The sequence below is a fragment of the Castanea sativa genome, chromosome 8 (assembly GCF_040712315.1).
Source record: "Castanea sativa cultivar Marrone di Chiusa Pesio chromosome 8, ASM4071231v1".
NCBI lineage: Eukaryota > Viridiplantae > Streptophyta > Magnoliopsida > Fagales > Fagaceae > Castanea > Castanea sativa.
In genome coordinates this window covers 52,226,199-52,248,111 of record NC_134020.1, presented here as the reverse complement: position 1 = coordinate 52,248,111, position 21,913 = coordinate 52,226,199, and the positions used below count along the sequence as shown (strand labels likewise).

Genomic DNA, 21,913 nt, shown 5'->3' with positions numbered 1-21,913 from the left:
ATAAAAACTGCAGGGACAAACAATCAGTCAGGGTCTTTGTCAGTGTTGCACGGATCTTTGAGAGATGCCAATATAAGGGCTTTTTGGTATTTTACTTATCATACATGGTATTTTATTTCTTATTTTCTATAGTACATGAATAAAATTATTAGGTGATTTTATTCATAACAAAAATAAGCATTAATTTTTTTAGGTTTAAATTATATTGTTTATATTAAATTGTTGTATTAGGTGACATGTTTTTATTGCTGTAAAAATTGGATGTAATGTCATGGTTAACCCTTTTTGTCCCTTGTCATAGGGTATATCTATCTCATATAAATTGGATCATTAGGATTCATAGTTCTTCCAAACATATTACCATAAAAAAAATTTTAAAAAAAAAGTTCTTCCAAATTTCCTGTGCAAATGAGTAACATAAAAACATTTATTTAATAGCCATTCAAACTAATTCCAAAATAAAGATATTAGCGTATGAGGTTTCAAGTTTGAAATAAAAAAACATTGCAAAAGTGTGATCAAGTGCATAATAAAGAATGCAGACTTTTGGATACCAATGGTGAGCTTAGAGAGATTTCATGTTCTGACCATTCCGAATTGATAAAAATATAAATTTGGAATAGTTTATTTTGAACAAATTATTTTTAAAAAGTAGAGTAGTTTTAAGACTAAAGCAAAAAGACATTGATTTTTCATAACAATTAATGTGACAAGTTGTTATTGTGACAGTAACAATTTTATATGAGTCTTTATTGATATTATTTTTATTAGTAACAACCATAACATGTCACTTTCCCAATTGTGGGAAAAAAAAAGTTATGAAAAATTTTGTGTCTTTTAACTTATTATTATTTTAGGGTAAGATGCAAATTATACCCTTAAAGTTTGGAAATGTTTGAATTTTATATCCTAAAATTTTAAAATTTGGATTTCACCCCTGAAGTTTGGGGTATTTAGATTTTATATCCTAACATTTCAGAATTTGGATTTTACCCCTTAAATTTTAATGGTGTTTGGATTATACTCCCTAATATTTGGGGATATTTGAAATTTACACCCTAAAGTTTCAGAATTTATGATATAAAATCCAAACACCCCTAAACTTTAGGGGGTAAAATTCAAATTCTGAAATGTCAAGGTATAAAACCTAAACACCCCCAAACTTTATTAGGTAAATTCTGAATTTTGAAATTTTAGAATAAAAAATCTAAACACCTCTAAACTTTAGGGGTGCAATTTGCAATTTACCCATTATTTTAATAGCAAACAAGTTAATAAAATGTATTTGCAAAAGATAAGACTTTAAAAAAAGTATACCTAAGCTAGCCAAAAAATCATAACAAATGGCTACTAACTCGAGTGAAATAACAAAGAGCTACCAATAGTGGCGGCACCACGTTAAGGGTAGGGTGGTCCTAGGACCACACAGACTTGTAAATTTTTTTTATATATAATATAAAAAATTTTATTTGAATACCCTTTAAAAAAAATTTGGGAACACCCTCTAATTTTTTTATGCCAATAAAATTAAATTTTAATCCATTATTTGTTCTACTTTCAAGCAAAAAGAAAAAGTCCAAAAATTTTTTTAACCAAAAAAAAAAAAAAAAAAATTTAACATAGCAAGCCCACTCTAGGGGGAAAAAGCCCAACATCAATCCTAAACAAAACTAACCCAAACAGGTTCTCAAACAAATTTTAGTTAAATTTTTATTAACTAAATATGGCCCAACCCAAATGGATTCTCAAAAAAAAAAAAAAAAAAACAACCAAAACCCAAATTACCAATATGCATCCACTGATTGATCAAAATCATTAAATGGTATAGCAAATTAGCAAAACTGAAATCAGAACTGAACTCCTAACCTAAATGAAAAAAACCTCATCAACAATCAAGCTTTAAGCACATCAGCGGCGCCTTTACCTGGACCACCTCAAACTCGAGCAACAGCGACGGCGAGATCGGAGATCTAATCAAAGATTGCTTGGCTTGCCTCATTGCCTCGACCCTTGTCCCTCAAGTCCTCGCCTCGACGTGCTACCACGACACCACCCCTCAGGCCTCAAGGTATTTCAGTTCTTTACTTCTCTCTCTTTTACTCTATCAGTCTATCCCATCTAAATCTCACATCTTTGACTTTGCTAATTGCTATATTTAGATCTGAGAGTGACTTAGTGAGAGCGGAGCTCTCTCTTTCTTTCTCTTTGAACTGAAATGAGATTCTCTTTATCTCTATGTCTAAATGTCTAATTGCCTTTACTTTATAACTTTATTTGGGTAGAATATGTGGGTCATGGGGCTATAGGGTGGGATATTTGAATTGGGGAAGTGGACAGGTAGAGGCAGTAAAGGTTGAAGGCATGCAGATGCAGTATAAAAGACAAAAAATTAAATTATGTTAGGCACTAGGCAGTGGATTGAGCCGTAGATAATGCACATAGGGTGTGTGCTAGACTGCTAGTAATCAGTAAAAAAAAATAATGAAGCAACTAAACAATAATGATTAATAATTTAATTAGCTAATACATTATAAAAGACAAACAAATTAAATTATGTTAAACAGTAAGTTGAGCTGTGGATAATATACAGTAAATGATGTAATTTATCATTCTTAAAGAATACCTCTTAGAAAAATTCATGGAGTGCCCCCTGCCTACAAACTCAAGTGAAAAAGAGGTCATTTAGTTTAAACCTTCTCTGTCCTTTGGCTATGATGGAGCATTGATAAAAATCAGCTTATAAATTAAAAAAAAAAAAATGATAAATTTGGATCAATGAATAATTTCGTTCACATCAATGATCAATGTACTATTTTAGTCAAAGTTGATAGCACCGGAAAAACTTCAGAAAAGGCATTCTGAGAATGATGCAGAAAGCAGAAATTGTACTGTGACCCATCAAGACAAAGAGTAAAACGACAAGAAGAGAAATTTTACCTTGCTCTCAATCATGGACTATAAAGCCATAACATTTTAGTCGGCATTTCCTTAATGTTCATTCGTCACTCACCTCAACTGTTCCTTTCAACATATTTATGTTTTAGATTGTTAAAAATTAGAATGCCAACAACATAAGAAGGTACATTTTGCAACTTTAGTGGTTGGCATTGATGTATTCAGTATTTAGCAAGGAAAAAAACACACAATGAATGATTGAACCACCAAACCGATGAAATAGTTTAGCTTTATCATATCATAAATGGGATACAAGTGACTCCTTTTCACTATTAATTGCTTGAAGCTACAGTGTCCTTATCCCCAAGTCTAAATATGTCGACTTAACATATTTAAGAAAAAAAAATTGTAAAATAATATCATTTTATGATAATTGTTTAAATTATCACTATTTTGATATTATTTACGATTATTTTTTAATCGAATTTCCAAGGCACAATTTAAATGTTAAAATCATGTTTACAAATGAAGACACAATTTCTCTTAAAAACCTAGCATTTGAAGTAAAATCGTGTTTTGAAAGTACTATTCAAAGTGTTGAAATTGTGTTATTCGCATTACCCTAGTTCCTTAATCCAAATAGTCATAGGAGAAGTTCAACTAACTAACCTAAGTACATAGCTAAAGTCTTCAAACAAGAGTTTCATTCTCCTTACTCATACCATCTAAATTAAAGCATGAAGCACGAGAGAGTGGCCTACTTGTAGAGGTTTGAAAAAACGATTTTAAGGTGGGTGAGGGGGCGGGGGGATGTCCTACAAATAACCTCAAAACAATACTAATGTAAATAATTATTATTAGGAGAATATTATTTGCCAAATTACCCAATATAATTGAGTAACAGTGAGTATAATTGGATTAATCAAAATTCATGTTTATAATAGTTGCTAACTTATGCAATACATGACTAAGTTTAACGAAATATATATATACCACACACATGATACATGTTTAATTAATGAATATTAGTAAATAAAAAGTAAAACAAGAAATTTTGTAATGAAAGAATTTCATAATTTAATTACAATTTATTTAGAAAAATCGAACTTAAGTTAATCAACATTTGTTTAGTTTTTGATTAGAAAAGACGGTTAATTGTATTTAGCTTATACTAATATAGTTAAGAATTATTATACCTCCAAAATTCAAAAAAGAAAAAAGAAAAAAAGAACGATGAAGTGGAAACATATGGACTTTTGAAAGGTTAATTGTAACTCTTAAACCAAATTAAAAAATTATATTAGAATGGCGATGTTACAAAATATGGGCTTTTAAAGACTTATTGGACAATATTAAAATAAATTTACAAAAATTCAAAAGTTTCTATATATATATATATATATATATATATGTATGTATGTACATACATATATTTGCAAGAGATATTATTATTGAATGTTTTTAAAAAGGACCAAAATAGAGAATAAAGGACGAAATCTATAAACAAACTCTAATGCCCACCTTAAAAAAAATACTAATACTCAAAATATCTTAGACACTTTAAGTTATCATTGATCTCGAGGTTAAATTTCTCTTATTTCATTTATAAATTATTTGTATTAACCCTCTAAGAAGCCAAATGAAATGTTATAAGTTCATACTTTATCATTTGTCTCAAGCTGAAATCTTATTGATTATTACATTACATGTAAATTCATTATTATGACCCTTTAAAAAGCCAAAAGAAAATAAAGAAAATTTTATAATTTAGTGAATGTTGTACATGGCTAAATAAAAAAAGAAAAAAGAAAATTATGTTCCAAATTCTACAATTTAGGAAAGATTTCAAATCAAATCATGTAATTTTATAAATTGCAAATTAAATTAAATCTAAAACTAACCCTTTCAATGGGTATCAAAGAAAGTGAGAGAAGATGGTTTGAATCAATTTTTTTTTATAAAAATTTTAATGTTACCATAATGTTTAATTTGTAATATACTAAACTATAAAAATTTTATTTGAAATCCAATAACTATAAGTTATAAATTTTATAATACACCAAATATTTTTATTTTTTGATAATATATAATACAACAATATTACCCAAAACAAGAAACCTGTCTGTCTGTCATGAAATGTTAGGGCCCAACAACGTTATAAACTGACGTGTCAAGTGTTGATTGGTCCAAAAAGAAACTGTATTTAGTAAATAAGAGTTTTACCAGCATTAGACTTCATAAATGTTCTGTTCTCTAAAATCTAATTTTCAATATAGTACCTAAATTGTTCATAACACAAACACATACACAGAAAAAAAACACAGAGACACACACATACACAGAGACAGAGACAGAGAGAGAGAGAGAGAGAGTGAGATATGAAGAAATCTGGAGGTGCAGAGAAGAAAAGGGTCCGAAGATCTTCAGCTGCCATCCAAAACGGTTCCAGAGATCCCAACTCCGATACCCCACCTAGGGTTTTCCTTCTTTCTCTCTTGTCTCTGATCTAGGGTTTCATTCATGTATAATTTGTATGTGTTTATACTGTGTGTATGTGAAACAAGCAAAATGTGTAAATGGGTGTTTTTTATTTTTGTTTTTTGATAACTGCAAATGGGTGTTTTTTGTTTTTGCTTTTTGGTTAGTGTAAATGGGTGTTTTTTTTTAATTTATTGTGGCATATATTGTGAATGTAAGTGTTTTTGACACTTGGATTTTGTTTGTGCATACATTTATGTATGAGCAGACATTCGTGGATGTTAAAGTTCGTGTGTGTGTGTGTGTGTAAATGCGGTTTGGAATTGTCAATTGGTGTGCTTTACATGTAAAGGAGTTAAATTGTGTCTAAGGTTTGGTTTGGTGGCCGAGAAAGTAGAAATAGGATAGCAATTTAAGTGAATAGTCTTAAATATGAGAACTTGAGAATGAAAAACCCATATAAGGTGCCTAATACGATCGTTGGTCTCAAATGACGAAATAATGGGGTATGAGTAGGTAGTAATGGGGACCAGAATTTTAGTGTCTGTTGTTGAGTGTAAAAGCCAACCCATGTTTCCACTCTATTTTCATTCTGAAGATGTATCGCGTTCAGATCGCGGAATCACACCAACGATATGGAAGTTCTTGGATGGAGTGAAATAAGAGTAGTAGTAGTAGTAGTAGTAGTACCAAAGGCTCCGTGTGATTTGATAATAAAAAATGGAAAATTGGTATGGAGGTTCTGTGAAGTTAGAAATTCATATGGACGTGAAGGGGTTCATTAGGAAACTTGTTTAGATCCAATTTGTTCTTGGTATAGAGAACTGAAAGTACATAACTGATTTTTGAATTGAAGTGAATTGTAATGCGCATTATATTGTGCTGGAGTAAGAGTGAGAATGCTTAGGGTGCTGGGAAGCCTTATATTAATTGGTTTTCATATGTGGTTGTATTTTGTTTATCTTGTCCTAGGGTTCCCCCTCTCTATCTCTGATCTGGGGTTTCATTCACACACACACACACTCACACACACACACATGTATATGATGTGAATGAAAATGTTTGAGACTTGAGAGGATTTTGACACTTGAATGTTATTGTGCAATGATACATATGTGAATAGACATTCATGGATGTTTACGTTTATGTGTATGTGTACGAGTGGAAATCAGGGGTTGGAATTGTCAATTGGTGTGTACATTAAGTTTAAAGGTGTTAATTTGTCTCTAATGTTTGGTTTGGTGGCTGAAAAGGTAGGAATAGGGTAGGAATTGAATTGACCGGTTAAAAGATGATAACTTGAGATTGAAAAACCCATTGAACTGCCTAATACAATTGTCATTTTGAAACAATGAGATAATGGCAACTGAGTATGATGTAATGTGGCCAGAAATTTAGTGTTTATTGTTGTTGTTAGGTTCGTTAGCAGCCAAACAGCATAAATGATTACCCAATAGGAGAGAACTGTGAGTAAGTAATTGATTTCCAAATTTGTGAGAATGACTCAATGACCACATGTATTATAGTGTGATGGACTAAGAGTGAGGTTGCTTAGGGTGCAGGGATGCCTTGTGTTAATGGTTTTAATTTATGTTCATTTATCTGGTTTGTGAGGGGCTTTTGAAAGTGCATTCTCTGTTTATTGTTCTATTATGTTGTTGCAGTGTTTTTTATCTTGTAGGCTTGATGCTAGTTTCTATCCGGTGTATTTTGGTACCTATTTTTTCAGGAAGGATGTGCATTGCTGAGTATATCTGACTTCTGATAATAATATATAGGTTTGCATGTCATTTCATTTTTTCTGAGAGTATATTTTTCTTTTCAGAAACAAGCTGCTCAGAAGGATGTGTATCAGCTGTTTGCCGAGAAGGTTAGAGACCATAAGGATTTGGTGTCTAGATGGGCTGTTTTACAGGAGACTCGTGTTGAGTACTTTAGAGGGAAAGATTTTGTTAGCTTTTTGAGAAATCATCCAGAGGTCAAAGATATTCTAGAATCAGATAAGAATCTAGAAGCTGATGATATTGCTAATGCTTTGTTAAGAAAGAATCTTTTAGCCCGTTGTGATCGTGTGGTGAAAACTGTTCGTCCTGGGAAGAAAAAATTGTCTACATGGCCAGCACATTTAGAGATTTTCTCGGTATGTTATTTTGATTTACATGTAAGATTTAAATATTTTGATATGTATCTCTTTTTTCTTTTTTAGGGTGGGGGGGGGTGGGGTGGGGTGGGGGGGGGGGTGTTAATAAAATAGCTTCAATAAAATGTGATAGGAGCTACTTCTGAATAATTACAATCACAAATTCAAATGATATAAAATATAAAAAGACAAAATAGTCATCCATTCATAGATCTTGAAAAGACATAATTGCCCAAAGATTCTCAAGTCTCAACACCATCAAAAGTCCTAATCTTGAAATTGTCCACATTGTACATGGTAATGATATTCCAAATCTTTATACAATGAATAGATCATTGCTTTACAACTAGCCTATTGACTTAAGACAAATGGGGGAATTTGTCTGTGTGTGCTTGTGGTGTAGGTTTAAGAGGATTTGTGGATTTATGGTTTAGAGTTGTAGAAGAAAGGGTCAGGGCTTACAATTGTCCAGGGTTTAATGAGTTTTGATGGCAATTTGATAGAGAAAGTATGTGAAGTTTTTAGGTCTTTGATGGGTATGAGGAGGGGCTTGATTTGGGATTGTAAGGAAGAAGGAAAAGAGAGAAATATATGGTGTTAAGGTGCTGTATGAACAGTAGCACCAGGAAGAGGAGAGAGAACCGTAAGACCAATGCCTAGAGCCTTGTAGGTAAAGGAAGGACTTGATTTGGGATTATCGTAAGGAAGAAGAAAAGAGAGAAATCTATGGTGTTTAGGAACTGTATGAACAGTAAAACAAGAAAGAGAAGAGAAAGAGAACAATAAGACCAGCGCCAAGAGCCTTTAGCTCAACTAACAGTTCTTGGTGTTTCCAACAGAGAAATCCAGGTTTCAAATCCCCCCACCCCTGACCATTGAACATCGAAAAAGAAGAGAAAAATAAGACCAACATGCCTCAATACTGAAAAACACTCGATATATTATTAATCAGCTCAATCTCTTCTTTGAGTAAATTGAGCATATGCGTGTGTATATATATATATATATGTATATGGACTCTTTTTTGTACTTTATTAGGACTTCTAGTTTAAATAGTATACTAAAAACCTAATGATAGACTAACTTGGACTCAAAGAAAGTAAAACCTAAGAAATTTGGGAATTAGGATCTCCTAGAATATTCTAGATTAAACTAAACTACCAAAAATATCCTCATGTAGCAAGAATGGTAGTACAGTTTTTCCCTTGAATACAACTTGGCCATAACTTGTAAATAAAACCCAAATTAAAAAATATTTTAACCCTACTATGAATACACTACTACTATCAACATAGTTGGTTGATTCCTTAGAGCTCAGGCCTATTTTGTGCATCAAGTCTTAGTGGTTCTAATAGAATTTCTTTGAGACCATGTAAGGTGACTAGTTGAGTGTTCAGAATACAAGGCCTCTAGAATGTTGGTTGTGTCTATTTTTTTTATGTAAGGACTCTTTCTTCTGTTGTAATTTCTTATCTATTTAATCATCTTGCTTCGCATAGAGATGAAATGTTACACTTGTTGAAAGAAAAAGATTGGTAATTTGATGATAAGTTTGGGGAGAAAATGGGAGGATTACTTGAGCAGACCATCCAGAGTCTTGAATGCATACCTTTTGAATGATATCACCATCATTTTAAAGAGCATTTCATTATGGACTTTACCTTATCTAGGAAGTTAGAACTTAGAACATTTTCTGATTTTTTCTGTAAGTGAAGTTATCAATATTGGACTCTATTTTGCAGGATCATCAAGTATTTTCTGAAGTTGATGCCTTTTTTGCATGGACATTTGTAAAAAGGAGGCCCCTTTGGCAGACTCTTCTCTCATTTTTCTGGCCTGTGTTGACACTAGCAATTTGCTTGTTTCCTGTGTATCCCCATCGGTGCAAGATACTAATACTCTACTCTTGCGCAGGCGTTTTAGCACTTATCCTGTCACTACTTTTGGGTAAGTTCTTTTGCATTTATTTATATTATATTGTTCTCCATGTATTGCAGGTCATTTGTAGAAAGTTGTTACAGTGTTAGGTGCTAGTTTGAAGTAAACCATTATCCTTTTTTATATTTTTGGTGATAGGTAGCCATTACCAGTTTACTTTGCACCAATTTGTCATTATAACTGCTACAAATTGATGATTATGCATGTCTGTCATATTAGGCCACCAGCATACATTTGCAATTTAATTTGTTTTAGGAGGTAGTGTATTATACGTAATAATTATGTTAAATGTGGCCCTACATCAGTGCCATTGTTATGTTGGTAGTGTAACCTGTTGTTCTCCCTGCAAAATACGAAATTTTGAATACCTTGTGGTAGTTTTGGTTTTTATTTTCTTGTTAAATTTTGTTTGGTCATTGGCCCCACTTTCACTGTTGATTCAATTGCAAGAAGTATTTTTACACTTTTTTTTGATTAAAAATGAAAAGCAAAGGTGCAAGTAAGTAATATTTTGTAGCATTAATGCTTTAGTGGACAACTATTGTCAATACTTGGATTTCTTATTTGGCTGTCAAACCTTAAAGGCCAACCATTTAGCCAAGTCCAGTGAGATGCATTGACTTCAATTATTACACTAAATTGGGCATGCCTCCTTAGTGCTCACTCTGAATAATCTTCCTTCTTGACCAATATTTGTGTTTGCTGTATAAATAAAAGTACCACTTTTTGATGGCTTAGTATGAGTTACTGTTTCATCTGAAATAGTTACTTATTTGATAGAGGTCACTTTTAGCGCAAGGTGCTGCTCTAAAAGAAAGTTTTGACAGCATTATTTTGGATTTTTTTTGGTTCTCTAATTTTGTAATTTGAGACCAATTGATTAAGAGAGCCGTTTCTGAAGAAACGATGGTACATATTGTAGGGAGGCATTTAGCATCGATAGATTTGTGGGTCTGTTGGTGGTGGTTCTCTTTGAAATGCTTTGAATTGTGATTGGGAATTGCTGTACAGTGTAGATTTTGGGTTCCAATTCGTATAATTATCCTTTTCGTTGGTATTGATGCCACCCATTACTCCTATCTGGATTTGTGGATATCTTTTGACTTTGGCCCTCACCTTTTGGTTTTTCAATGGTTTATTTAAGAGGTTAATATGTACTTTCTTATCATTGATGAATTTTATTGTTGCCCCGCAGTGCAGTCACCTAAGTACAGATTTTATGACTATATATATATATATATGTATATATGCATCCCCTCTTGCAGCATGTTCTTTTTCCAGAAGTCATTAAATTTTTATCAATTCGTCTGATGTCTTAGGAAACCATTTCTCTATATGGTGTCATGAAATCTAAGAAAGCATTTTTGAAGTATTTATCATATCAGTATGCTGCGTATAAGAGGAAGATTGCAACTATTTGTGTCATCGTACTCTAAAGCTTCATGTTTTGTGGTTTATGTTTATCTTGTTCACTTGACTCTAAGGTTGGATAAAACCATTTATACACTTTTCTGTTTTCTTTACTTGATGTAAAATTATCATTCTGACAGTTTTCATCCATTTATTTATTTTTTTTCTACTGGGATTTTATTGTGATTTCTTTTTAACTTGCAGTGAGAGCTACTGTCTTTGGTGCTCTTTACATCGTTCTTGGAAAACGTGTTTGGTTTTTCCCTAACATCCTTGCTGAGGAAGCAACATTGCGAGAATTATTCCGTTTCTGGCCCAAGAAAGATGAGGAGGAGCGACCCAAGTGGACGACAAGGCTTTTCTATGCAGTAGTAGCTGTTCTGGTCATATTGCTACTGAGGCACCATGCTCCTGATGAGGCTGCTAGAGCAAGGTTAGTTCTTTATATATGAAAGTTTCTCTTAAAGGAACACTACTTTTCTGCCTTTCTTCTGTGAATGGACCTGAAGTGTCAATTTAATCAATTTTGCAGGTATCAAAAGCGGGTATCAAACATAATTGATGATGTTCTCGAGTGGTCTCCTAGATTGGCTCTGTCTGGGATGATGGAGAAGCAGCCAACTGTGATTAACGCCACAGAGCAAGATGACAGTTTTTCAGATGCTGGCAAAACGAGTCCAGAGGAAGGGGTTCCACCCAGCAGCAAAGTTGAAGAAACCGACACAGAACAGTATGAGGCAGACGTTATTGAAAATGTAGAAGATGCTGAACAACATAAACATGATGATCACATATGATATATAGACTATATGCTTTTTTTTCTTCCCTTTTGGTTTTTTGTTTTATGATTTTGAGTGTAAAACCTTGTATCAAACGGTTACAATAATGTAGTTGGTTTCAAATATGAGCCTTTTAATAGTGTTTATAGATACTGATTATACTTTTAATTTAGGTTGCTTTATATATCAGTACGCTATTATGTTCTTGCTTTATGCTCAGCGGACCCACTGAATTACTTTTTTGATGTGTAGAAGCCCTCCCATTTGCATTGGGAAACTCATTTTGTAGATTTAACTGTAAACAGTAGGAAATTCTAATACATTTGACAACTTTCTTTAGAGGACGAGAGAACAGGTTTAACAGTTTCCGGACTGCATCAGGATTATGGATTTTTGTTACGAACTTGAGAGTTGAGAGTGGAATCTCCAATTCTATGAATTCAGTGATTTAAATATACTCTGCTTAGGGAGATGAATTTAACCATTCTATTGACTGTTATGGCTGCTTTGAGACAGGATATATATGTTTCCAGATACCAATATGATTAAGATGGCTGCTTTGAGACAGGATACGTATATTTCCATAGACCAATATGATTAAAGACAAAACATTTGACTATTATGATGGCTTTGAGGCAGGATACGTATATTTCCAGAGACCAATATGATTAAGACAAAACTTAAGTACAATTCTTTAGGTTTAATTCCTTCAATTCATTTGATTAGATTTAACGATTTGATCGATGATGAATCACATGGTTGAACTTTATTATCCTTAGAGCATTCCCATTAAGGATGCTAAAAGTGGTATATGCTATTTTACCATCAAAACACAAAAAAACCACTCCATCAAAGATTTCAAATGGAAATTTTTTTGATACACACTACAGTGAACTTGTATCAATACAAGCTCATTGTAGAATAAATCTTAAATGAAAAATTATATTTTATTCCCGGTCACTTTTTCCTTTATTTTTTATTTCTCTTCTTTCTTCTCTTTCCTCTTCTCTCTTTCCCCGTAGCTTTTGTTTCTCTCAATTTCATAGTTTGAGCTCCTCCCCTCCAAGATTTATTGGTCAAAACTTCAAAGCCCAATCGTCACTGGACAATAAATGCTCTTCACATGGAGGTAGAGCTTGACGGCAGGGTGATTTGATTTTGTGGGTCTGGGTTCATAGATCTCTAACCGGCGTGGGCATCGACGTTGAGGGTAGATCGGTGTGGGTCATCAACTAAGAGTTCGGCGTGGGTCTCTATCGGTGATTGTTTTTCTTTTTCCTTTTCCGATTGTTGGTGGTGATGAGGTTGTGGGTTTGTAATTTGGTTGTGATTTTGAAGGGTTGTTTTTCTTTTTCTTTTTCCGGTTGTTGGTGGTGAATGGTGATGAGGTTGTGGGTTTGGGTTTGCGATTTGGTTATGATTTTGGTGGTTAGTGGTCATGGTTGTGGGTGGTAGTGACAGTTGTTGTAGCTGTGGTGGCGCTAGCGGGTGGTTTTATTTTTTATTTTTGTTTTCGATGGTGGTGGCTAGCAGCGGCTAGCTGTGGGTGTGGGTTTGCAAAGAAAGTGGTGGGTTTTCAGAGAAAAGGAGAGACAGAGAGAAAGAAACAGAATAAAAATAATAATATTTAAATGAAGTGGTAAAAAAAATAAAATTTTTGACGTATGATGTATTATAAAGTGAGATGTTAAAAGCTAAAAAGTAGTGTTTTGAGGTAGTATATGCTAAAAATTTTACTTCCCTTGATGGGAATGCTCTTAGAGAAGATAACACCTAATTTGATGTATTATTAATGCAACAGCATTATTGAATTCAATTAGAGAACCTAACACAGAATTGTGTACTAAGTTTAGCCCATATAATTAATATTTACCAAATTTGAGCTTTCACAACTTTGAGCTTTCACGCTATCAGTTCATCGGGTCTCTTATTGCTGTGAATCTGACTTGAGGATTCACTACCATAACACAAATTATTACTAGAATGCCAACAACCAAAGTTGTGGATCATTGAAGAATTTCACACAACAGATGTCAAACCCAGATCACCTTCCAATATGATTATATCACTTTTGTGACACATGCAAAGCTTTCCTATACACATTGCATGCATGCATATATGTGCATGCCAGAATGGCTACCAATTTGGCCCATGAGGGTCTTGAACCGCCTACGAGTCAAATGAAAAATCAAAGTTCCAACTCTTCATGTTGAACAATAAACCACAAATCAAATCCTATAAGCAACATAAAAACACAGACAACACAAAGGTCAAGACTACTATCAAACAAGTTGGTTTCTGCATTAACCGAGAGTTAAAGGCAAACTTTGAGTTATCTAATCTTTATCTGTACAAAGAGCAAAAATGGGAAGAAGGAAGGATTGAAGCATCTGGAGATTTTTCTTAGGAAGTCATATCGGCCCATTAACAATCTCCTCCACTATTCATCCATGCCACATGCATAATATAAAAGCCAAGAATGATTTGCCGCCTGACATATAAATTGCCAAGAATGTTTGTCATCAGATAAACAAGGAATACATCCTATTCAAACTGGGTTGGGTCCAATCCACCATCTTGGCACCCAAATCCCCAGAGCACAGGTTTACTGGATGGCAAGACGCCTCTGTGAAGCCTGGTTAGAGGAGATACTTCCCCACTGCTGGCCTGGACGGTCTCCTTCCTCACCTCTTTCGCTAGCATGTAGATATGATGAGGCCTGCAAGCTGTTATGATTCTGGTAGTGAACACTACCATTTACATAATTGTGAGCTTCAGGTGCGTTATGCCTTCCTTCTGGTTGCCCATGGGAGGAATTCCATGTTCCAGCAGAGTCAGTGAGCAAGGGTTCAGAACCAGATGAACTTGCAGACTGTGACGAGAGAGCTGGACCAGAACCTGTGCCCTTTTCTTTGGCTTCATTTGCAGCTTCAGCAGCAGTCTTCTTTGCAAAACGTCCTCCAGTACCCCTTTCCCTTCTCATAGCATGCTGATGCCTAGATTCGTGAAGATATGGCTGCAGAAGATGGGAAATAAACAAGATAACATAGAGATAAGCTCAAATTGCACACACACCTATACACTTAATGCCTAACCATGGAAGCTCATTGCATATATACTAAATAAGTAATTCACAAGACAATCACAACAGTACTTCAAAAAACCTTACACAACAATCCTAGCAGTTTAAGCTGAAAAGATCTCAATAAAGGATTATCACATCACACTGAAAATACCAATTTACATCATTAGGGACAACCAAAATATGCATCTTACATAAGAAAGGCAAAAGTTTAATATCTACACTTCCCCATTATCCCTCACAACAAAATCGGTGTCCCATGTGGAAAGTTAAAAGCTCCAATTATACAAGGATAATTTTGTGAGCACATTTGAAAAACTTGAGTTGCCAAAGAAAATGTTTCTCCTTGCAATGCATTTTCCCTTCTAAATAGAGAAAGTTATTGGAGGCGAAGTAATATCAAGTTATCAACTACAGAAGCAATAATAACCTCAACAAATCATATCAAGCTGCATTTATTAAGACAAATTCAGCACCAAAATTGAAAAACTAAGATAAGGCAATTATTCATCGTACCTTTCTAACTTTTATCAACTTCTTTTCAAGCTCGGCTTTAGCACGTGCCTGTCTCCGCCTCAGAATACCTTGGTACTGTTTAGCATTCACATAAACAGGCTCTTGTGCCATCTCGAGGGGCAAAGGCATTCTGGCATGAGGCATTCCGAGAAAAGGAGGATAACCCTGACCATTACAAAGATATGTTAGACCACTTCATGTTCAAGTAAATTGGTCAAGAGAAAAGATGCATATCATAGATAACAAGTCATGTTATCTACAGAGTACAAATTAATGTTACTATCATTATCAAGCTTATCATTGTTGTTGTCATTGTTGTTTGGTTGTAGCATAAGGGTAATGGCTAAACTGTCCTTGAATAACAGAAAGATTAAATCTACAAACATACTAAACTTCAGAAAACAAAAAAATTTAAGCAGATATATTCTCTTTGCTGCCAAGTCAAGCAAGATGACAGAATAACAAGTGAAAAAGTAAAAAGCCATCCATGAAGGGCGTTCTTGAGCTTCATTCTTCTTCTTTTTTTGGCTTAACTTCATGCATTTTAAGTACTTCAACTGGGGACATTCTTAAATGATGAACTTTATGCAGGCTGAGCACCTCAAAAAACCTATGGAAGAAGTTTCCTCTAACAAGGATGTTACAGGTCCCAAGATTCTTTCCCAACTAACCCAAACCATAAGGAGCAACAACACGAACATGCCACCTTTCCCTACCCAACCCAGTTTTTGGAAATAATATTTATGATAATGTTGATTCTGCATAACAGTTGAGTGCAAAAAAAAAAAATTAAAAAAAAAATAAATGAAGAGATTCCACACACTACTAAATATTTAAATCACATGAATATGAAAAAGGGGAAGGTCTTCGATCTCTTAGGGTCACAGTGGTGAATAAGAAGGTCATCTCCCAACCAAATGTAAGTTATTCCTCTCCCAAACAAATTTATAAAGGAAAAAAGAAGAAGGCAATGAAAGGAAAAGACAAGATACTTAGTATTGGTCAAAAAAGAATTTATCAGAACAAAGTGTTGGCAACTCCAGTAGCCCAGATGATTATTATTTATTAACAGATATGAGTCCTCTAAAAGATGTACCGAATTGAACTGGAAGGCCAAATATTTTATACCAGTGACTGATCTTAAAGTTTTAGATAAGCAAAATTCCAAATAAATGGGTAGCAGTTCAAATGATTTTACATTAACGTTTTGTAGTTTAAAAAGCATGTTGCATTGTTCATTGAAGTTCTCACAAGAGAATATAGTTGTAGACTTGTAGTTAAGTAACCGAGTGCATGATCCCCCCTTGCTCTCTCAAAATTTAATTCTGAAATAAGAGAAGGCAGTAAAATCATGGGGGCATGTTATGAGACCACTCATAATTAGCTAACCTGAGCGCTGCTTAGTGACTCATTATTTGCTTAGTTCGTTTCCCAACAAGAGTTAGAGGTTGCTAAGAACATCATCCATCCTCCATATCCATTGACTGGGAATCTTACCATACCAACAAGACCATATTGCTTCATAACTGAGTATCAAGGTCTATATTCTTATCTCTGAGTAACACCTATAACGATATTCCATAAAAACATTCAACCATGCCTTATGGTTCCTTTCTGCATATGATAAAACATGGTGTATATTGATTCTAATCCAAGATGTAATCAATCCCTCTAAAGTTCCACAAACCCATTAACTGAGAAAGATCCTACCCAGGCCCCAGTTCATGTCCTCCAAACAGCCAAAACACCATCTTACCATTTCACAACAATATATGTAATTGAATAATTGACCCAAAGCTTAAAACTGAAAATTAGCCAACAGAAAACGTATAAGAAAACAAAAAACCAAGGAACATGTTCCTCAAATGTTGCCGAAATAGAATATATATATATATATATATATATATATATATATATATATATATATATATATATATAGGACAGGGTTCATCTCTAAACCAATTTGGAAGAATCTACTCCAACCCACTATTCATGTGTATTGAACAAGTCACATGATTCATTAAAAAAGTCATCATGTGACAAAAACTACACACGGATGATCTTTTCAACTGCCTCATAGTGGGTTGGAGAAAGATTACCTCCAAACCGGTTTGTAGGTAATAATATTTGATTGGGTGTGTGTTTTGACAAATCTATTGTTGGATTACATTTTCTCTTTATACACTTTATGCTTGCAAAATTTTAAGAAAATCAGAAATCAATAACTATCTCCTATAAAATGTTTAAATTTCAAGAGTTCTGTATTTTAAAATCATACACAAAACATGATGGATCAACTAGTAAGTAGAGCCTTTGATTAATATGAAATTTGGTGTGCATGTTAAGAGGAATGAGAATGTGTAATCCTAGTCTAGTAAAAAGTTATTGATTGGCGTAACATTAACAAACAGTTACGCGGTGTAACTTGATATTGTCTCTCATATATCCTTAGTAAGAAAACTAAAGTACAAAATTTCATAAGTTGATACATTGGATGCAACATGTCATAATTGGAATCAACTTCCTAAGAATGTTGTAACCAGGTCACACAACATATACACCTCAGGAGCATTGTTTAATTATTTAGAGTGAAAAAGGGGAAAGACAATCAAGAAGACACTATTAGTCAATCATAAATGACAAAAATAAATGGATCTTACATAAGGCTGATGCCCATAAGCTGCTATCATTCCCCCATAATATTGATCCTGATATGGATTTGATGCGCATGCCTGCAAAAGAATTGCAACAAAGCTAGGAATCCCTTCTGCTCCAAAAGCATGTAAGTACGAGCTTCTAATTTTATACATTAAGCAGAATCTTCAGTCCAACAGTCTTGATCAATTATCATGATTGGACTTTGATGGGGCAAGATTCCTTTTTCGTTTTGGGGGGAGGGGGGAGGATGGTTCTAAAAGAAAACACACTTACAATTGAGTGACCAACAAGTTCAAGCTGGGGAGGTTGTGTGAGGCATTCATCACGCCTAGAAGGAGCATTGGATGCAACATGCTGCACATTCTGTTGTTCTTGTCCATTATTTCCAGCTGAATTAGAAATAAAGTCCTTTTTAGTACCACAAAAATTGCTAAATCTCATAGAAAGAAAGCTCACAGATCAATCAGAACCTCATAGCAAACAGTCTATTTGTAACACTCTTTTGTTAAAATTCTTAGCACAACCATTTTAAGCACCTGAACGTGAAGAAGCAGTATTCTGTGATTCTTTGGTGCCATCGTCATCTTCCCCATTCAGTCTACCGTTTGAATATGATTGACCATCGTTCGACTCTGAACCACCATTTGGGCATTCAAATGAAGACGAATTGGATATATTTCCCCTTGTCATAGCATGATACCAAGGTTCAGGATAGACACTTGTTGGTGGAATGGCATGTGAATCAGGTTCTAGTCGATTTCCATTTTCAGACTTTGACTGCATACCTTCCAAATTCCTTCAAAAAGTACAGGTCTCTGTATTCCTTCTATAACTGTAGAAAGAAAATAACCTGAAGTCAGCAAAATACAGCTCAAGAGTTTTCACATAAACAAGCATAAAGCAGATATACTGGTAACAGGACCTCAATTACTCTAAAATCATGGTCACCCAACTAACTGAAGAAATTAATCATAGATGAAAGTGACATAGATTGCAGCCACAATGTAATGGATAAATGAGACGAACTGGGGGGGAGCTCATTGAGCATGCAAGCAGTCGCAAGCTCACCAAACTCCCCAGCCTTTCAGATTTTTTTTATTGGCACAAGGTGGAGAACCCACACGCTATTTATGCACAGTGCACTCACTAAACATCCTATTCAAAACTCACAAGACTAAATTGGGAAATCCCCAGTATCCTTCCTGGTTTCAACCTCTAAGAAGAAGACTAACTCCTGCAACTCTCAAGACTTGAAACCCAAGTTAGATCTTCATACAACCATTGAGAAGAGGAGCTCCTCTTTCTCAAGGTTTCAATGCCAATCAGAAACTTGCACAATCATTGTGCAGATGGAAACCATTTGACTCAATAAGAAAACCAAATCCTAACCTTTTACTAAGCTGAGACCTAGCAAATCGCAAGTGGATCAGCTTAGTTACAGATGTAATTTGGATGGAAAGAGGAAAGGATGTTGCATAATGTGAGAGAAAACTTGACCAAATTAAGGCTAAAGGTATGCAAGCTGATAACTTACCCAAATTGACCAAATAGCAAAACGACTCACAATCAAAAGAATACATGGGAAACCATGATATATACTACACATAAAGCAAACACCTCTAATATCATACCATCAAGGCCCATCATTCACCAGAATTATCAGTATCTAGTTGTATCAAGCTCAATTAAGTAGATGTTTTTTTCTGGACACCAAACGAATAATTTAAAACAAAAAACTCATGATCTCGATTTCCAATCCATGAATTTCAAAAAACCAAGCCAAGCAGAACAAATAAACTTCACATACAAAGCTCATCTTGAAATCTATTTTCATGCTATCAAATTCAGATTCTTCAAGTCCAACCAAGTAATCCAGAAACCTGATGCATTGATTCCCAGCTATTTCCCAAGTAATTATTGTTATTTTTTCCTTAACTTCTTACACAATTTAACTAATTTAACCACTAAAGCAATTCAAAATCTTACTTACACATTAATTTACCATATTCTCAACAACCAAACAGAACATAACCCAAAACTCCCAACTCCCAATGAAATCAATTTCCACACTATCAAAGTCAAGATTCGTCAACTCCCCATGACAAAAAACTCAAATTTCACCCCCAACTAAAACAAATTTATCAAATTAATCATTTCAAGTCCACAATCACCCTTCTACACCTAGAATTCCCCCAATTCAACACACTTTCACAGCAACCAAACAGAACCCACAACCCCCCCCCTCCCCCCACCCCCCAATTCCCACATGCAAACAACCCAATCACCTAATCCATTCCCAAATCCCCCAAAACCCAAACCAAATCCAACAAAACAACACAGAATTCCCACCCAACACCCAATTTTTCAAAAAACCCAGAACAAAAAACCAAAAAAAAAAAAAAAAAAAAATTCAAACAAACAAACATACCCATAATCCAAAAACACAACCCCACATCAAAAAAATTCACAAAGTCACAATCTTTAACCAAATTAAGTGTAGAGAATCTGAGAACTTACTTTACTCTGTGCAAAAACCAACAGAGAGAGAGAGATAGAGAAGAGAAGCTAACCAAAAACAAAAAACAAAAAACAAAAAAAACCCTAAATTTTTGGTCCTCCTTTGAGAATCTAATAGAATCCAAAAGGGTCAATCTAATTTCTATGCACTTCTTTTTCTCTCTCTCTCTCACACTGTGTGAGAAAGAATTAGAACAGCACTATACTAGATTAAGGAGCTTCTTGTATTGTTTTTTAGAGAGAGAAAGAGAGAGAGACACAGAGAGACAGAGAGACAGAGTAAAAGGTTTTTTGTTTGCGTCACAACCATGCGTCACCAAAAGTGTGGGACCTACTTCGGTTAAACCTGTTTATACGTTCGACACGTGGAGGTTTGGTGACCGGGATCTCGGCTTGTCCGGTTGTTAGGGGGTTTTTTTTGTTTTTTTTTTCCTGTTTGTGATTGGGAATTCGGGAGGTGTGTGTTGGAAATTAGGGGGAAACGGTGATAGCAGGTTCCCGGTTGAAAACTTAGGAATTGAGAAACGTTCGCCTCGGTGAGGTTATCAAAAAATATATATAAAAAAATAAAAAAATGTGTGCCCCACGTGACACGCACTTGACTAGCAAAGTCCGGGAAACGCGTGGCGCGAGTGTGGGGCCCACACTAAGACAGAAATCACAGCATCGTAGGACACGTGTCTCATTTTTTTTAATTATAATTTATTTTAGGTAGAAAAAAATTTGGTTGATTAAATTTTTATTATTATTTTGGTTTAATGAAGTGAGAATGTTTGTGCTTACATGCCGGTGAGGAATGGGTGATTTATGATGATTTATAGTAGTGGTCATTATCTTATTATATATAGTATCATTAGTGATTATTTGTTTTAGTGTTTTTTTTTGCCAATATTCTTGGTGGTCATTATGACTTATTAGGAGAAATGTCAATTCCAAAAGTAATGTCACAATTCATAGGAAGCATGCAATTGTCTTGTGTAGTGGTAATACATCTTTCACGTATGTATGAGTGTAAGTAACTAAGATTTGTGATTAGTTACAAAGTAGAAGCATCTCATTTTGTGATTGAAAGTGATTCTAAAATATGTATAGTTACTATCTCAACTTGTGGGATCATGTTTCATGGTAGTTAATGGTCTATTTAGATACAGTTTATTTGCTGAAAAGTAAAAACTTATTATTGAAAACATTGTAACAGCAAAATAGTTTTTAATATTGAATAGTGTTGTGGGTCGTGAACAGTGTTGCTTATCAACGATTTTGTTGGGTTTTTGGCTGGGCCATAAACAGTGTCATGGGACCTAGCAAAAAACGCAAACGCATAATAATTTCTTACCAAACACAAACGCACAATAATTCCTTACCAAATGCACGCTAAGTAATTTGGTTGAGATTTTGGTTTAATGTATTTTAGATTGAGATGTGCTACGTCCACAATATTTTTACAATATTTTCGCAACAAATCATAGGTGGTTAGCTGTTATTGGTTATAATTTGAAC

At 34.3% G+C, this 21,913-nt stretch overlaps 2 protein-coding genes across 3 annotated transcripts; one reads left to right on the top strand and one right to left on the bottom strand.

Annotated features, from left to right (window-relative positions):
* The first annotated feature begins 5,130 nt into the window (after positions 1-5,130).
* Positions 5,131-11,808, top strand: LOC142607878 (uncharacterized). The gene is made up of 5 exons (XM_075779537.1): positions 5,131-5,372; positions 7,199-7,513; positions 9,256-9,460; positions 11,066-11,294; positions 11,394-11,808. The coding sequence occupies exons 1-5, from the start codon at positions 5,274-5,276 to the stop codon at positions 11,656-11,658; spliced, it is 1,113 nt and encodes a 370-aa protein (XP_075635652.1). The 5' UTR covers positions 5,131-5,273; the 3' UTR covers positions 11,659-11,808.
* Positions 11,809-13,917: 2,109 nt separating this feature from the next.
* On the bottom strand, positions 13,918-20,673 carry LOC142607904 (nuclear transcription factor Y subunit A-1-like). Of its 2 annotated transcripts, XM_075779564.1 has the most exons (6): positions 20,414-20,673; positions 18,433-18,728; positions 18,170-18,285; positions 17,899-17,970; positions 15,239-15,403; positions 13,918-14,656 (listed from the first exon to the last, which is right to left on the bottom strand). In XM_075779564.1, the coding sequence occupies exons 2-6, from the start codon at positions 18,677-18,679 to the stop codon at positions 14,246-14,248; spliced, it is 1,011 nt and encodes a 336-aa protein (XP_075635679.1). In that variant the 5' UTR covers positions 18,680-18,728; positions 20,414-20,673; the 3' UTR covers positions 13,918-14,245. The 2 variants fall into 2 exon arrangements, with proteins under 2 accessions (XP_075635679.1, XP_075635680.1); XM_075779565.1 differs by lacking the exons at positions 18,433-18,728; positions 20,414-20,673 and having other exon boundaries at positions 17,899-18,034; positions 18,170-18,278.
* Positions 20,674-21,913: the final 1,240 nt, after the last annotated feature.

Excerpts from the sequence above, each read along its gene's own strand:
- LOC142607878 (XM_075779537.1), top strand. The coding sequence starts at position 5,274 with ATGAAGAAATCTGGAGGTGCAGAGAAGAAAAGGGTCCGAAGATCTTCA. Across the intron at positions 7,514-9,255 it reads CACATTTAGAGATTTTCTCG|GATCATCAAGTATTTTCTGA; the intron begins GTATGTTATTTT and ends TCTATTTTGCAG. Across the intron at positions 11,295-11,393 it reads GATGAGGCTGCTAGAGCAAG|GTATCAAAAGCGGGTATCAA; the intron begins GTTAGTTCTTTA and ends TCAATTTTGCAG.
- LOC142607904 (XM_075779564.1), bottom strand. The coding sequence starts at position 18,679 with ATGCAGTCAAAGTCTGAAAATGGAAATCGACTAGAACCTGATTCACAT. Across the intron at positions 18,286-18,432 it reads TACTGCTTCTTCACGTTCAG|CTGGAAATAATGGACAAGAA; the intron begins GTGCTTAAAATG and ends TTTCTAATTCAG. Across the intron at positions 17,971-18,169 it reads AACTTGTTGGTCACTCAATT|GCATGCGCATCAAATCCATA; the intron begins GTAAGTGTGTTT and ends ATTCTTTTGCAG.